Source organism: Hylobates moloch, unplaced genomic scaffold (genome assembly GCF_009828535.3).
Source record: "Hylobates moloch isolate HMO894 unplaced genomic scaffold, HMol_V3 SCAFFOLD_37, whole genome shotgun sequence".
Classification (NCBI taxonomy): Eukaryota; Metazoa; Chordata; class Mammalia; order Primates; family Hylobatidae; genus Hylobates; species Hylobates moloch.
The window spans coordinates 1,581,517-1,599,557 of NW_026652312.1; the positions used below are offsets into that span (position 1 = coordinate 1,581,517).

An 18,041-nucleotide genomic window follows, 5' to 3' on the forward strand; every position below is an offset into this window, starting at 1 on the left:
CAATTTTAGATCTCTGCAGGAAAAGTAAGGGGCCAGATAGCATTAAGAGATGGCCCTAAAAAATTACTCATAAAACACAAAAAGAGGTATTAATTTTCAAAACATAGATGATACACACAATATGAACAAATCTCATCTTTCAACAATGTTTTTCACTAATAACAATTCTATGAAATTGTTATTATGCCAAATCATTTTTAATAGATTTACAAGGACCTGAAACATCGATTTACTATGGTAAACAAAATACTGTGTGTCTAGAAGTAATCTGAAATAGTCACAATCCAAAATAAATTGAAAAATGCACTATACTATCTATAGGATTAATTCAAATTAGGAGACAACAAAAAGGATATCTTTACTGCCCAAATCCTAAATAGTCTATTCCTAATTAATGGTAGAACGGGATATGTGTAATGTGAGTTGGTCAGGCATGTAAGTGGTGAGATTCTAATGAAATGTCTATTAGCTGCGGAATAAAGATAATATTATGCTGGAAACTTCTATCTAATACTGACTGAAACGTTTCTAGAATAACACTGATTTTTAAAAGAATATTCTTTGGCCATTGAAGTTTTCTTTTAATTAAACAGGACTTTTTTTCTTTGAATATTTAAACACCAAAATCCTATTTATTTCAAGATATGCTGGAAAAAAACCAACATTCTTATCAGTGACAGATATGAAAGAAAGAAATGCTAATTGAAACTGTATTATTGAAGGAATATTTATCTTAAAACTTAATGGACTCAAAAGCAAAGATATGCATCAAAAGAGTCATTTAATACTTCCTATTCAGACTCAAAAGAAGCTGAGCATAGAGTTGGAAAGTCAAAGCATTTGAATGTCTGCTTATTTTTCTATTCACAACTTTCTCACATGACTTTAATCTCTTTTGGGGAAGATGACTTTGAATAACCCCTTTTGTTATTTTAATTTAGTAAGTTTGAAATGAAAAATTGAAATTGAAGACTTACTTTTAAAACTCAAGAGATTGGGGGGGTTTTTGTTTGTTTTCTTATTCTAAGGAATTTTAAAAATATAACCTTTACCTTACAAAAAGCAGACATATGATATAAATACAAATGTTTTATAATACTGCCCTAAGGATTCAGATAGCTTTACATATAAAAGCACTCTATTTTGGTGAAAATCTTGGGTTAAGTGCAAATAGAGTATAGAGTATGCTTGTATCGCTGGGGTTTATGATAGCATAACAGAGATGCTCAGACTTTAGTTGTGTTTCTCACTGTTACCATTTGAGTAGGGGCTGTTGTATTGAGATAGGCTCATGGACCATTTCAGCTCAGTGGTCTATACAGGCAGAAGGCCAGGTGTCTCCTGAAAAAGATACTTTAACTCTAAATATATGTCAACATTCCTTACTTCTTAATACTTTTTCTCTCACCTAATTAAGTAAACCACTGTTAAATCTATTACCAAACAATGCCGCTTCAGATTTTAGATTTTAAAATTCATTACCTAGTGAATCAAGCTTTCTTTCTGTTGTAAAAGCATATCTATGAGAGTGTAAATTTTACTAGGACCCCAGCTATGTTTAGCATGAAACTTTGTACATAGTAGGTTCTTAATAAATGTATTCTAATTGGCTATTTTGTGATTTAGTTAGGAATGAAAAACCACATTTTTGCTTTTTCTGAAACTTTGCCTACTGTAGAAACTGCTTATTTGTTTGTGTTTTCTCCTATAGTCTGCCTTCATATTCTCAACCAAATTTAAAGATTAGTTACAGCATTTGAATTTGATTAAATAGGAAGCAATCTTGCTAACCTCAAAGTCTTTCTGTAATGTGAATTCTCACAAAAACATGATGTCAATATCACAATTTTAGAACAAAATCACAAGTTGATAAAGAAGAGTTCAAAATGGTGACACAATTATTTTATCAAATCATCCATTGAATGTCAATTTTTCCAAGTTTAAAATATCAATTTTGAGGCATTAAAATATTACATGAAATATGAATGCCCTTCAGAGAAAATTCAAAAATTAGCAATAACATTTTCTGTTTCATTCATAAAATATTCTCTGCTGGTTTTAAGAATATTTCTCTAAGTGTAAATATAATAGTTCTAAGAATGAAAGGATTTTAAAATACAATCTAGAAAAAAAATGGACCTAGCTACTTTCGTCTGAGCTGTTGATCACTGTCTTTGCAGTTTGAATCATTTAGAAGATATATTAGTTCTGGTATGTTAGGTCACCTAGACATACAAGTTCTGTTAATCAGTTATTTTTTTATAATGGGGCTTCACATATATTATAACATATATGACATATTCTTATAAGGAGCATGATTTTATGATGTAATTGTAGATTAATAACATCTATAAACTAAGACTTTAAAATACACATTGATGATACTGAATCAGACTGAAAGTAACTTTTTTCATAAGTCAGAATTTCTGTAAGATAGACATTTTTTCCTCAATTAGCTAATTCATTTGGCTCTCAGTTGTTAGTTGACTGTTCACCTTTTTAACAAAGTTAATAAAACATTTTCATGACCATATCTTTTCAAGAACTATTGTTTGAACATATTTAGCCAAAGGTAGACAAATAAGATAACTCATAAACATTATAATGCTGTTCTGTTGAAAACTGTGATTCATTAGGACAAGACATTTATTAATTTGAATTTCATAGCTACTTTCAAAACAAGAATTAGAGGAATCTGATGACATTCTTACTGAGAGACAATTCAGAATATGTGTATTTACTTTCTATTGAATATATCAGAAAAAGTTTTAGACTAAGTAATAAAAATGATACCTAGAAATCTTGATTTTCTCCAAAACCATTGCAAAAATAAAAAATAAAAATAAAAAAGTAACCGGCAGAAAAACATTCCAAAGGCAAAGCAAAGTTTTGGGCTTCTCATCTAAAAAGACGCATGATAAATTATAGTTATTTTTCATTAGGTGCGTGCAGAAGTAATTGCTGTTTTTGCCACTACTTTCAATGGCAAAACCACAATTACTTTTGCGCCAACCTAGCAGGTTAATGTAGGTGACAATGTTTAGTTTGGCCTAATTCATATGTTAGTGGTCTACCTGATGCACTGGGGAGCACACTACAATCATCGGATCCACTCCAGCCTCTTGACCACTTATTTCTTAGAATATATTTACAAATACACTAAAAAATAATGTAATACCATGTGGTCAACTAAGATACTGTTCTTAATAGCATTTCCTGTTAAAATTTTGGAATCCAGCAATTTCATGTTACATGCACACATTGTTCTACCAAAAGCACCCAGATAATTTAAGCAATTGTATAGAAAATGCAAATCAAAGACAAATTGAATTGCCTCAATTAGCCACTTTGTGTGGACTTTGGAGATGAATGCCAGGCAATGATGATCACCACCCTCATAAGCAATATCTACGTTTGAGCAAATTTTACCAAAGTAGAAGAGGGAACACAGGCAAGCCATACAGACTTTTAAAATAAACCACATAATTTCCCATCATCTGTAATACTGATCTGAATGCTGGTCCAGAGAGGAACATGATGCAATGCAAAAGGAAAACAAAGGGATTGACAATCATTTCTGTCAAGATGGCCCCAGGGAAGAGTTACAAGTCTTTCTCAGGAATAACTGCACCTTGATTTTCTACCTCTTCCCCAAATCTACATGCTGCTTTTCATGAAATTTAAACTCTCTCTCTAAATCTCTCTCTCTCTCTATATATATATGTGCATATATATGTATATATATATGTATATACGTATATATATACATATATATATATATATATATATATATATTTCCCATACAGCTAAGCCAAGGAAGACTGTGTATTTTTTTTTTTTTTTTGACATGAAGTCTCGTTCTTGTCCCCCAGGCTGGAGTGCAATGGCATGATCTCAGCTCGCTGCAACCTCCATCTCCTGGCTTCAAGCAATTCTCCTGCCTCAGCCTCCCAAGTAGCTGGGATTACAGGCACGTGCCACCACGCCTGACTAATTTTTGTATTTTTAGTAGAGACGGGGTTTCACCAGGCTGTTGGCCTGGTTGGTTGGCCAGGCTGGTCTTGAACTCCTGACCTCAGGTGATCCACCTGCCTTGGCCTCCCAAAGTGCTGGGATTACAGGCGTGAACCACTGTGCCAGCCGCAAGGCTGTGTATTTTGAAGTTACATGTTAAATCAAATACAATCATTATTTAAGCAAGCATAATAAAGTGAAATGAAATTATTCAGGATGACATTGAGACAAGCAGGCTGGTTGGTTCCCTGTTTTAATATGAGCTGGAGAAAAACGATAAAAGCCCCTCACTCAAGCTCTAGCTTATCTAACTCTCAGTCAATCAGTAACAATTTCAGAAGGTTAGGGACTTCCCTGGAGCCACTGCATGCACAGTTACAATTAAACTCCAACCTACAGTTACCCCTTCCTTATTTTAATGCTAAACATAGTTCTTGGGGGGAAGATTTAAAATGCTAATGCTACATATGACATATGTAGCATGTTGCGCCACTGCCCAAGCTCTAGAAAAGTCCTGACAGAATCCTTCCCTATAGAAAGATCCTATAAAACAAATATACACACTACCCTCACGGAGCATTCCTTTCCCTTTCTTAGTGCTGGGTCCCCGGTGCACAAGCTAAATAAACTTTATTTTTGCTGCTATAAGTGGTAGTTTCTCTTGATTTCTATTCTGGGAGACTGCAAGAACCCAGTGCACCAGTAACAACATCTGCCATCACATTTTGATGAGGAGAAAAATGATGCCTATAGTTTAATCTGGTGCGTACTTTGGCTTCTTTGTGTTTCTTAAGAAGCCAAGTTTCTTTAAACATAGCTATTCAAATCTCTTTCCCTGGTTTTGTATTATTAATAGGCATATCAGTTCAACTAATAATTCACAGAAAATAACAGTGTCATATTAATATCCTTAAAGAGTCAAAGAAAAAAAATGCTCATTGTCTAGCATTGTTGAAGAAACATTTCATATAAATTAAGCATGCCTGAATAATAAAGTTGTGTTGTACCAATAAAGATTTTCACAGAGCTTAATTCCATTGACTTACTACTTCTTACTCATTTGGCTAAAGATGATAGGTTTTTACTTATATATTAATTTTATTTCACACAAAAACTACATCATATTACATATATGAAATTAAAAAATTAATGGTAAATATTTGAATAAAGTTCAAATAGTTCTCTCGACATTCCTTTGCACATTAAGCTCTACTAAAATATCACGTTTCAGTTTTTGGATTAAAAAAATTTGTATTCAAACTGTCAATTCCATGAAGTAATGAATCAAGTTAGTGTAAAATATTTTTCAAATCATTAAAATCAGATGCATGAGGTAATCATGACATTTTATATGAAAACTCACAGTGTTTCTCAGTTTTTTATTAAAATACAATAAATTAGTAGTTTATAAAGGGTTACAATTAATAAAATAAAGTAGTTTGATTTGTTATCATGAAAATTTTCCTATATAATTTATCATTTTAAATAAAACTAATTTTAAAATATTAACAAGATTCACATTAAATTGTACTTCTGACACTAAAATAATGTAACTTATCAGCTTCTTAAAAATGTAAATGGTATTTATTGACAATTATAACTATAAGGTTTTATTTTTGTTTGTTTGCTTTTAGACGGAGTCTCGCTCTGTAGCCCAGGCTGGAGTGCAGTGGCATAATCTCAGCTCACTGCAAGCTCCGCCTCCCAGGTTCATGCCATTCTCCTGCCTCAGCCTCCCAAGTAGCTGGGACTACAGGCACCAACCACCACGCCCCGCAATTTTTTTTTTTTTTTTGTATTTTTAGTAGAGACGGGGTTTCACTGTTTTAGCCAGGATGGTCTTGATCTCCTGATCTCGTGATCCGCCCACCTCGGCCTCCCAAAGTGCTGGGATTACAGGCGTGAGCCACCGCGCCCAGCCAACTGTAAGGTTTTTTTGTTGTGTTTTGTTTTGTTTTTGAGACAGAATTTTGCTCTTGTTGCCCAGGCTGGAGTGCAATGGCACGATCTTGGCTCACCGTAACCTCCGCCTCCCAGGTTCAAGCTATTCTCCTGCCTCAGCCTCCAGAATAGCTGGAATTACAGGCACACGCCACCATGCTGGGCTAATTTTGTATTTTTAGTAGAGACGGGGTTTCTCCATGTTGGTCAAGCTGTTCTCGAACTCCCGACCTCAGGTGATCCACCCACCTCGGCCTCCCAAAGTGCTGGGATTACAGGCGTGAGCCACCACGCCAGGCCTGTTTTGATTTTTGAGACGAAGTCTCGCTCTGTCGCCCAGGCTGAAGTGCAGTGGCGCGATCTCGGCTCACTGTAATCTCTGCCTCCTGTTTCAAGTAATTCTCCTGCCTCAGCCTCCCCAGTAGGTGGGATTACAGGCGCCTGCCAACACACCTAACTAATTTTTGTGTTTTTAATAGAGACAGGTTTCACCATGCTGGTCAGCCTGGTCTCAAATTCTTGACCTCAGTTGGTCCACCTGCCTGAGCCTTTCAGAGTGCTGGGATTACAGGTGTGCACCACCGCACGGGGCCTATAACCACAAGTGTTTTTTTTCGTTGTTGGTTTTCACCCAGGCTGGAGTGCAATGGCGTGGTATCCGCTCACTGCAAACCTCCACCTCCTGGGTTCAAGTGATTCTCCTGCCTCAGCGTCCAGACTAGCTGGGATTACAGGCGCCCACCACCACGTCTGGCTATTTTTTTTTTTTTGTATTTTTAGAAGAGATGGGGTTTCACCGTGTTGGCCTGGCTGCTCTTGAACTCCTGACCTCGTGATCCACCTGCCTTGGCCTCCCAAAGTGCTGAGATTACAGGCGGGAGCCACCGCGCCTGGCCAACTATAAATATTTTTTAACAGTTTATGGTTTTCGAACAATTAGTACTAGAATGAATCTTAAAAATCTAAAAATTTTACAATCTAAGCCCTTTATTATATAATCAAGATTCAAAAAAGATTACCTTTCCTAAGTTAGCATAGCTTATTATAGCTTATTAGCCCATAGAAGAACCAGGAATAACACCTGGATATCCAAATTTTCAATAGATGTGTATATACACTAAATCATAAAAATCCTCAACATAGAGTTTAAATTAAAAATGTTTTGGTAAAACTAAAAAGGTCATTTAACAATATTATAAAATTTAGAGCAATCCAGTAAATATCTACATATAATTTATAAGTAAACTGAGGCTTGAATAAATTAGAGGCCGTGGCAGCATTTTAATCCACCAGAAGTAAAGCTAAGTCTCAGAGCTCTCTTTGGCATTTTGAAATGACTCTCAAATGTGATAAAACTAGAGTCATGTCATGTAAGTTCGTTTCCATACTGTTACAAAGAACTGGACAAGACTGGGTAATTTATAAAGGGAAGAAGTTTAATTCTCTCACAGTTCAGCATGGCTGGAGAGGACTCATTTAACTTAAAATCACGGTGAAAGGCAAAGGGGAAGCAAGGCACCTTCTTCACAAGGTGGCAGGAAGAAGTGCAGAGCAAAGGTTAAGAGCCACTTATAAAACCATCAGATCTCATGAGAACTCACTCACTATCACAGTAACAGCATGGGGAAAACCGCCTCCATGAATCAGTTTCCTCCATCTGGTCTCTCCCTTGACACATGGGGATTATGGGGATTATGGGGTTATAGGGATTACAATTCAAGGTGAGATTTGGGTAGTGACCCAAAGGCTAACCATATCTCATGTTAATGCTTGTACTAGTCATAGAATCATATCTTTTTGGTAATTTTTATGCTTAAAAAACAATGACTTTAAAGTTGTCAATGCAAATGTTATTTCCATACGTTCTCATTACCTTACGAATGGTAAATGATATCATTAATGGAATGTCTACTCATTATACCTTATGTATTAACTACACGTGCACATATATCCATACAATGTGAACTGATAACGTAGAGGAAGAGCAAGTGATACCCCATGACCCCATCTTTCATTTTTTAATAGTGTTATTTTTAATAGTGTTATTCAATCGGCGCATTCAAGATCTATCATGAACATCTTGATTATGATCAAAACACTTGAAAAGTATATCATATTTTTGTGCCTTAGGTAGAAAATTAGCTTTATCAAAATTAGGTGAGTTTGTGATGAAAATATCAATCAGATTTAAAGAACATTGATTATTATTTCTTCATATACAAATGCTGATTTCAACAGAAGCTGTTGTTATACCACTGATTGTATACTTATTTCCATTATGTCTAGTATTTCAGTCAACAATTTGGATGAAAATATACGTGACAGATATTTCAAATTTGCAGATATTACTATTGTATATGATAGAACCAGTATTTCAATGTTATGGGATTAGGACAATGAGCAAAAAAAAAAAAAAAAAAACTAACGTAAATTTAAACTGGAGTGAATGCAAAATCTGGCATGTAGCTTCAATCAATTCATATTCATAGAATGGAATACATGAGACTTACCACAATTCATTAAATCAACCAAGTTTTCAGTAAACTTCAAATTAAGGCAAGCAATTAATTCCATGCAGTACCACAAAAGCTAATAAAGATTTTAAATGAAATTATAGAGTCTAGATAACAGAATTTTAATTTCAAATACTTTAAAGGCCAGGGAGGATATATAAGTAAGCAAAATAAATAGCAATAGAGTAATAGAGAATGGTGTGATTGTAGTAACTGAAGAATACATGATTCCATTAGAGTCTTTTTTTTTTCTCCATGTAAACACTGGGACGCCTGAAGAATACGAATGTTCAGATTGAAATTGTGGTCTGAAATCTTAATTTTTGGATTCAGGTCAAGATCCTCAGAAATCACCACTAAAGAACTGATTCACGCAACCAAACACCACCTGTTCCCCCAAAATCTGTTAAAAAATTTTTAAAAGATCCTCTATAAGTGGATCAAATCAGACCCCAGATCTAGATACCGCACTGTAAGAATAACACGGACAAACTTGCAATTAAAATATAAGAAAACCATAACAAGGGTTTGAAAATACAATAATTAATAGTTGAGGGAATTCAGAACTTTTAGGCTAGTGATGAGAAAAGTTATGAAAGAGATGACAGTTCTCTCCATATATCTGATGTATCTATAGTATGCAAAAGAAAGCAATTACTTAATTCAGAATTAGGACAAATAAATGAAAATACTTAGGATACAAGTTTTGATCTTGTAAGAACGTTCTAAAGACCATAACAATGAAAACAAAACAGAATAGATTGTCAATAAAAATAGTGACTCAACAAATTCATAAGGTACATTCAAGAATTGTTTGGATGATTAACTCAATAAATGTCATTATATCTCTAAAATGAACAGAATTTGGAAGCTAATTTGTAATCTAACTTCTGTGTTTGCAGATGATATGGACATTAGAGATCACAACAGAGAAGGAAATTATCTGCAATGTGAAAGTTGGCTTTTAAAATACTTTAATTCAGCATCTTGATCCAACCTCAACAACATGCATTCAGAAATAGGGCATTTCAATGTTTGTGTGTATGTGTGTGTGTTTATGCAATTAAAAAGTGAAAATAATTATGAGAAAAATTGATTGTGTTAGCGAACTATCCTAATTTAAAAGTCTATGATATTCTTTTTCATTATAAATAAACACATTTTAAGGGCAGAACAGTTGGTCTTTTGGAAACTAGGAACAGTACTAGACCATTTGTGCTGTGCTCTATAAACGAGCTACCATTGCTTTAGGAAATATCTATGTCCCACTGCCAAGCTAAAGAGTGGTGTTTCAATATTTTGAGGTTACAGAAAAGAACAAAAGAAGGAAGGAAGGAAATGGGGAGGGATGGGGGGCAGGAAGGGGGGGAGGGAGGAAGGGAGGAAGGAAGGAAGGAAGGAAGGAAGGAAGGAAGGAAGGAAGGAAGAAGGAAGATTCTAATAATCTTAATGGGATTACAGGTGTGAGCCATCAAATTTTCCATCAAATATCAAAAGTCTAATTGAAGAATTTTCAAAATTTTGTCGATAATACTTATATTTAGTTGAGATTTGGTCCCAATATATTTAAATAATTGAACAATTCTATTCTCTACAGAGCTCTGGGACCATGTTTATTACCATGGCAACTAGTGTTAAAGATCCAACAGAGGTAGGCAGAGATGATTCTTTTACTTAAATACAATAATAAAGTGAATTGAAAACTAAGGCATTTAAAGCACCTGTACAATTTATTCTGAAATTAATATTCTCTCTGAAGCATTTAAACAGGAATTTTAGAAAGGTTTTGAAATGACAGACTAATCCCAAATCACTTCTGTATTGTTTTAACCTTTCCTTCTAGATTAATTGTTCTCATGATCTGCTATTGGTATGAAAAGGAATGCTTTCTCTTTAGTATGGACAATAATAGAAAGCCTCCTGTAATCTGATTAGTCAAATTATTTGGCCAGTGTATCCCAAGAGTGGTCTTTAAAAGACACAAATGCATGGTTACAGAGCACATTGACATTTGCAAAGAATAGTTATGGAAAGAGAATGACCAAAATAACACATCTACCCTGGGAAAAGCTGACACTTTGCATAATAATTACAATTCAACAAGCGGACATACACCTTCCTTAGCATTGGGTCACGAAAAAACACATGATTCATTATGGCTTCTTCTACATTTCCTTATTTGTCTCTTCCTATGAAATTTAAGAACTACTGAATGAGCTGCATGGTCCTTAAACTGGGCAATACGTTTTAAAGGAAGCAATTCGACCCTTCCTGTATTGTTAACCCAGCTAGTGTTAGCTGAAATCAGAGATCATGGGTTCTCCCGAAGGCAACTTAGGCTAAATGTATTCGTAAATACATTTAGGATGCTTTATGAATTCAGTGCTTTCTCAGATGTTCTGTGGAATGGTGAGAAAAATTAAAATGTCAGAGAAAGAAAAACTGCCAACCAGAGAGGAAATGATTTTAACATCTCCTGGATCATCTAGAGAAGGATTGGGCATGCAAGAGTTGTCAGCTGTGCAGATTGTTCTGCTATAATCAAGCCCCCAAAAAACTGAGGAAGGAAAATTTGTAATAGATGACTAACCATGCATGAGTGACTTGCAACATATGCATTGATGCTATTTTTTCCTTATTTATTCACATTCAGCATTTATTTAATACCTACTATTTTTGAAACCATTTAAATATTTAAGCATGGGTGACACATCTATGAAGGGTCTATTTCGATATGAGTAACGTTCTACATATATAGAGACACAAATGGCTACGCTCATTTTATTTCCAAAAGATTTGAAAGATATTATGTATTGATAAATAGATATATACATATGCATCATAAACATACATATTTCTGCCTTCATAGGAACAGGCAATAGAGGCAATTGTGGCAGATAAATCATTAGCAATACCGGGAATAATAAAATAAGTATGGGGAATGACAAATTCATAAAATCCGTTATTTATAACATGGCAATAAAGAAATCATGCTGTATTATTACTAAACACAAACAATAACTGACTTAAATGTAACTTTAATGAAATAGCAATTAATACAGTTCCATAGAAGAGGTGTCATAATGGCTAGACCTTTTTTATTTGCAATTACTTTTCAGGAATGTTTTCATATGTAAATATAAATAAGTATTGTATGCCATAGAGAGAGTTGAAAAAAGGTTACCATCTTTAAAAAATACTCTCAATTATTTTAATTCTCTTGTAATATTGATTATATAGTATACCACGTATGCATATGGAAAACTTCAAACTAATTATTTCACTGGTAAGTAACAGCTGCATTAATACTAGTTATCCATTATTTATACTATTTCTAAACTATAAAAAGTCTACAATACAGAGTAATAACAGTAGAGTCTCATGGTTTATTATCAGACTAAATTTATCTTTTGCAGATGGAACAAACTGCATTGAACAAGAAGGCAAATACCTTCATTTTGGCAATGTTTAGAATCTTTTTCTTCCAACATTATCATCAAAGTAGACCATATATTTAGAGAATAATCTGTGTCCCCCATCCTCCCAGAGGAGACAACCAGAAGGAACAGATTGCGTGTGGGAGACAGCACAGGCACGAAGAGTTACTTCCTATCTGCAAGTTAATACTTGTGCTTTGTGGTTTGACAGGCCAATGATAGGTTTAGATAAGAAAACCATTTCCTGTCCTTAAAAATCAAAGTTTCTATAGTAACATACTGCATATGGGTCCTATAAAATCATTTTCTACACAAAGTCATCTAATTCAAGGTCTGTCCTATTTTATTGAGATAAGAAATTATTAAAATGTAAAGCTCTAAAAATAGTGGCTTATAATTGAAAGGCTAATTCTCTCTTAATTATAGGTATGCTACAGTGGCACTATAATTAGGGATGATCAGTAACTCCAGAATGATTCAGACTTTATCATTCACTCTGTACAAGGATGTGCATCGGTTCCATAAACAGAAAACTGCAGAAAATGAAGACATAGACTAATTTTCCTCACATCTCTTGGTGGTTACAAGATTGTTCCCCATTTACTCTCTCTTTCAAGCAAAACGAAGTAAATATTTCATGAATGTTTCGTTTAATGATCATCACTGAAGGAAAGTATAGATTTTAAATTAGAAAATCTGCAGCTTAAATTGAACTTCTACAACAATTACATACTCACTGACTTTACTAAAGTAATATTAATATAATATGGTTTGCTATTATTTATCTGAAATCTGAAAATATCTTAGACTTTAATGGAAGAACAAACATCATGTCAGTACAAAACAGATCCCTAACTATCAAATAAAATATTCATCTTATAAATTTATATGAAGTGCTTCTATCTCAACAAGAATATACTTTTATGAAACAATTAACATTGAGACAAAAGACTAGGAGTTCAAAATTCTGAATTCTATTTTAGAACTGGCCATTAATTTCTAAATGGTCTCAGCTTATTTTTTATCTTTCAGTTAGTTATTATTTGAAATTTAAACAATGACCTAACTTCTCAAATCCATGTCTGTGATGCTAAATCCAAATCTCTGGCTATGATGAAAACCAACAGTTGACTTAATAAACCCAGTGATAGCAGAAAATTTAACAATAATACAACTAATAAAATTCCTAGTTGTAAAAGAGCATAAAAAGGAAAAAGCTATAACTAAAGCCAAATTAAGCCACATTACAAAACATGAAGATAAATGTTAGAACTTTAAAGATTGGCAAGTGGTAAAAGTGTATTATTGCATGTGTTATCAGCTATTTTACTGGGTCTTGGCTCCGAAAGTAAGCATAATGAATGGGCAGAGAAGAAAGTAAGCAATACGTGTTTTCAGCCTGGCTTCAGCCCACTTCATCCATATCCCTTTCCTGGTAGGCTGGGTACCATAATAATCAGTCTGCCAGCTTTCACTCTGTTCTGTATCTACCTTACACAGAAGCCCCCAAATTCCTTAGGACCAAAGGAAAGTTGAGAGAGGATGAACCCAAGACCTGTGGTGAATGTTAATTTTAGGAATAGAAACAAGAATTTCCTTTGCCACATTTTTCCACAGAAAGTCAGCAATTCAACCACACTATAGCCAATAGACATACTGCAGTTGACCCTATGATTTAAGGAAACAATATTAATGAAAATCAAGTTTTTTTGTCTTTAAAATGTCTCTAAATTAGCTTCAACATTCTATGAAAAAAGTTATTGACTCAAAGGGAATCTGTTATTCAATTTCCTTATACTAATTCAGTGAACTCTATGTGAAAGGTATGATACTTGATGGATACAGTTGGAAAGCCATAGTATCCTAGAAAACATTTTGAGAATCAGAAGCAAAAATAAGATTTTCCTTACTATAATCATCACGGCATCCAATTATCAAATATTATTATAAGTTAGCAAAATTTCTCAAAATTACTCATGAACTAGCAACATTTTTATTTAATTCAACTTGAAGAAACAAAACTGTTATATACATAATTTCCCAAATTGCAACCAAGTCATATATTTCAATGAAAGAATTAACATATAAATTTCTTACTCTCTTTGGTGATGCATGCTGTTTTGTTGGCTTCTCTTTTTTTGGTACAAACAGAATAATGTGATTTTAAACAAGTTTGAGCCCACACTCTTCTTTCTCTAGATAAGGAGAAGCTCACTACAACATTATATGCACTGAGACCTAGCCAATGTAAATTCATCAACAGTTCCTCTTGGAGATAGTTTGAGAGGAACTGTGAGGACTTGCTTGGGGTTCAACCGTGTCTCTAGCATTACACAAGCAAGTGTGGATGTAACCAAGAACAGAGCATGAAGGCAGTGAAATAAATCCAGAGACTTTGCTGCACGAGGAAAAATAGTGTATGGAAAGAACCCTGGCTAGGAGGAAAAGACTTATTAGTTGCATGAATTTGATCAAATACCCCAAATTATCTGAGCTTCCATTTAATAATGCTCAGATATCAAACAAAAATCATTGCCCTGACTACCAGACAGAAATATTGTTAGATTAAAAGAGGTAATGGATAAGAAACTTCTTTGGGGAGCTATACTGATAGATAGAAGTCATCAGTTTGCCTAACTATCCAACATCACTTCTCTATTACTCTAGGGAAGAAAAGCTCCACAACCTTATAAAACCTCCACAATTGCATATTGGAACAAATGGGCTCCATGAGGTTAGTGCACTGAAACAAAACAGTAGCAACATTCTTTTCCCAAACTCAACTAGCTTTCTTATCTTGTCTACTAGGGAATGTGAATACACTGGCCATACAATTATGGCACCTTGGTGATTAAGACACGTTTCTATGATTGACTCAGTGAAGACATACTGAAAAGCTTTGTGAATGTGAATGTGTAGTAGGGAAAGGTAGCTGCCACCACTATTGTCCAAACAAGGTAATAACTGAAACTCTCCATAGATGCATACTCAACTGGAAGAGAGAGTCTGAAAATAATTAAGATTATTTTAATCAACATAAGTAGCACCAAGTAAATCCTGTTATAACAGGCATCTGCATCATTCTCATAGATCTCATTTACTTCAAGAGGGAGCACCTTATTTTTCCAAATAAGATAAAAGCAAGCCACATTGCATACAAATATTAAAAATGCTTTCAAATGCACTGCTAATTGAGGAACATACAACATTTTTAAACCTAGTATTCATACACGTATTGCATATGTTTAGAAATGATAATACATTGTCATTAGTAAGAAATCTACATTACAAGATTCATTCTAAAATCTTCATTAAAGTAAAAAAAAGCTGCTGATGGCCCACATTTTTGCACTTATATTGAGGTACCTAATTAATTCATCAAGGTCCTGGACTCTTCACATACACCCAAGTTACTATCTGTTATTAGCTATGGTTCTACCACCCCCACTCCCAGAACCCTTTCTCCCATAGTATCTTCAGCTGAACTGAAGTTATTCAGAAAAGAGATCAGAGGTAATGTAGCATGAGATAGTCTTCAAATTTTGACGGCCATTTGAAGGTCCTAATCCTAATTCCAGAATAAGTTGGACTAGATTTCACTGAAACTCAGATATATTCGAAGATATTTGTAGATTATCAGAGACCATTATATGTCACATATATTGGCTTCAGACATAAGTTAATCAGCTGCATTTAAACATTTTCATAGAAAGAGTTGTTTTATACACACAGTAGTAGAGAGAAAGAAAATTATGGCAACATCAGGTCCTTGGGCTTATCTTATAAACAGAGCATAAGAACAAAAGTTAAAAGAAAAAAGTAACCTACATCTAATAGGCTCTGTATAAATATGCTACATATTTTAAAAGTTAGGAAGTGGAGGGCCTTTGTTGGCTTTTCCTTGGAAGCTTTGAACAGAAAATTCAGAATCGACACATATGAACATAGTCTGTTTCCTCACACATAATTAACATAATTGGTTTGAATGTGAGTTTTTCAATTACAAACTAGGTAAGATACATGCAGTCATATTTACTTAAAATCAAACAAAAATAAGATGTTTTGTTGAAAGCATAATAATCTAAACTTAACTACTATACTTTACTTCAATTTTGTTCCAAAAGGACAATCAATTTTTGTAAAACAGATTTCATTGCAACATTGTGATTTTTCTCCTAAGGAGTTAGGAATCAAAAACTAGAGCTAGACCTAAGTATCGGGATAGGGAAGGGTCAGAAACAGAGACAAGGTCAAGAACAGAGATAGAATTAGCGTTAACTTTCACATAGTACCTTGGAATTGACTATGGGAGGGAAACAAAGTTTAAATAGGTTAAATTTCAGGAACAAAATCAGAAACTACAAAGCAGAATCTCTTACCCTGAAAAACTCTTTAGTGGAGCCAGAGTCTAATGTTCCATAAGCAATTTCTGTTTGCTTAGAAAGATCCTCAGCACTTTCGATGGGAGACACCATCCTCTCTACAGTCAGGAAGGCAGCTAAGTTAGCCGTGTAGGAGGAGATTATGATCAGGGTAAAGAACCACCACACACCTCCAACAATGCGCCCAGAGAGGGATCTAATAACAAGTATGAAATGGATTTGTAAAGTGAAATGAATGACCTAATAAAAAAACAAGTTAACAGCATTATGCAAATATTGACTTATAGGGGAATATTTAATTTTATATTTTTCAATGTATCTACTAGTTAATGAAACTGGAAATCATTAAACATTTTGGGCAAGGAGTACAAAGTAGCTAAATTTAATAACATACACACAGGTCAAAACTTCTGATTTCTGGAATACTTTCATAATTGTAACGCCCAAATAGTTTATGACATGAATCCCATAAGAAAGCAATTTCAAGAAATTTACAAATACTCATAAAAATTTATCCACTCATGACGTAAGTAAACATAAACAAGAGAATGTAATATCACCAGCAAAGCTCATAACAACGTTTATGAAAAAAATCAAAAATTAAAAAAAGCATACTCTACAGATGTAACTTTAAACACCAAAGAAACCCTCCCTTTAATGCAATCAGTGAATTTCCAAAACAAAAAAGGCCTCAAATTTTGTTAATTTTGTGTATGTAAAACATAGGTATTAGATACAGTACAGGAGAGAAAAATTAGGAAAAAATAATGCTACAAGCAAAGATACCGCACAAAATATAACTATTAATGAATAAAAATCAGATGGCTTCAGAGTGTGGATGGCTATGACCCTGTTCCTTTATGTGTCCTGCTTAAAAAAAAATAAATAAAACTCAAAGAAAACAAATTAGACATTTAAAAGTGTGAAGACATAAATTTCTAGTTTGATGTATAATAAAATAACTATTTTTCTGACTACAAATTCTTACATAAAATAGTTTTTAAAAGCTTAATAGATTCCCAATAATTTACTTTAAAACATGAAGTAGAGGAATACAGGTATAGAGATATAGAAAAAGATATACACTGTATTATTTTGAAAGATCTGATGGGATTCTGCACATAACTAAGAATTTAAGTGATACTGACAAACCAATAAAACTAACCCTTTCTCTGTTGTCAATAACTCTGCTATGTCTAACAATTAGACTTGCTAGTGTGAATAAGTGATATTTCTAAAACTTTAGATCATGATTGGCAATTTATGATCTAAAGTTTCTGACAATTAACAGTAAGAAATAAATCTTTTGATGAAACATATTCTAGATCAAACACTTGGAAAATATTTGTAGAATAAACCACTCAAGCAGTTAAGAAAGGAGAGAAGCTAACTTAAATGAAAAGTTTTTTGATATAAAAACATCAGTTGCTAAAATAAGGGAGATAGAGAGAGAAAAATAGCAAGGAATAACAAAAAGAATATAATTAAGGGTCTTTATCACAAAGTCTGTACAGAATACAAAAAAAAAATGAAAGGATGGAAAAAGTTAAACACTTCTCACATATATTCTGAAAAGGACATTAAATATATTTTACATTTGAAAAATGCCTTATGTAGACACAATCACTCTCATAATGTTCACTATTTATCCAATATCAATGGCAAGTATAGTTATATGACATGTATGATGTATTTAAGAAGGCAGATTCAGCACCTGACTGCTCAAATCCCTTAAAACAAAAGCTGATTACATG

The 18,041-nt window shown here is 33.7% G+C and overlaps 1 protein-coding gene across 6 annotated transcripts in view; it reads right to left on the reverse strand.

Annotated features, from left to right (window-relative positions):
* Positions 1 to 18,041, reverse strand: part of LOC116463465 (glutamate receptor 2) — a 133,807-nt gene that overhangs the window by 4,340 nt on the left and 111,426 nt on the right. For all 6 annotated transcript variants that reach the window (XM_032146584.2, XM_032146583.2, XM_058434655.1 and 3 more), the window contains exons 12-13: positions 16,285 to 16,483; positions 1 to 13 (exon numbers count right to left, since the gene is read on the reverse strand). The exon at positions 1 to 13 is cut by the window's left edge and continues 235 nt beyond it. In XM_032146584.2, the coding sequence (XP_032002475.1) occupies positions 1 to 13; positions 16,285 to 16,483 (212 nt within the window). The remainder of the gene's footprint in view (positions 14 to 16,284; positions 16,484 to 18,041) is intronic.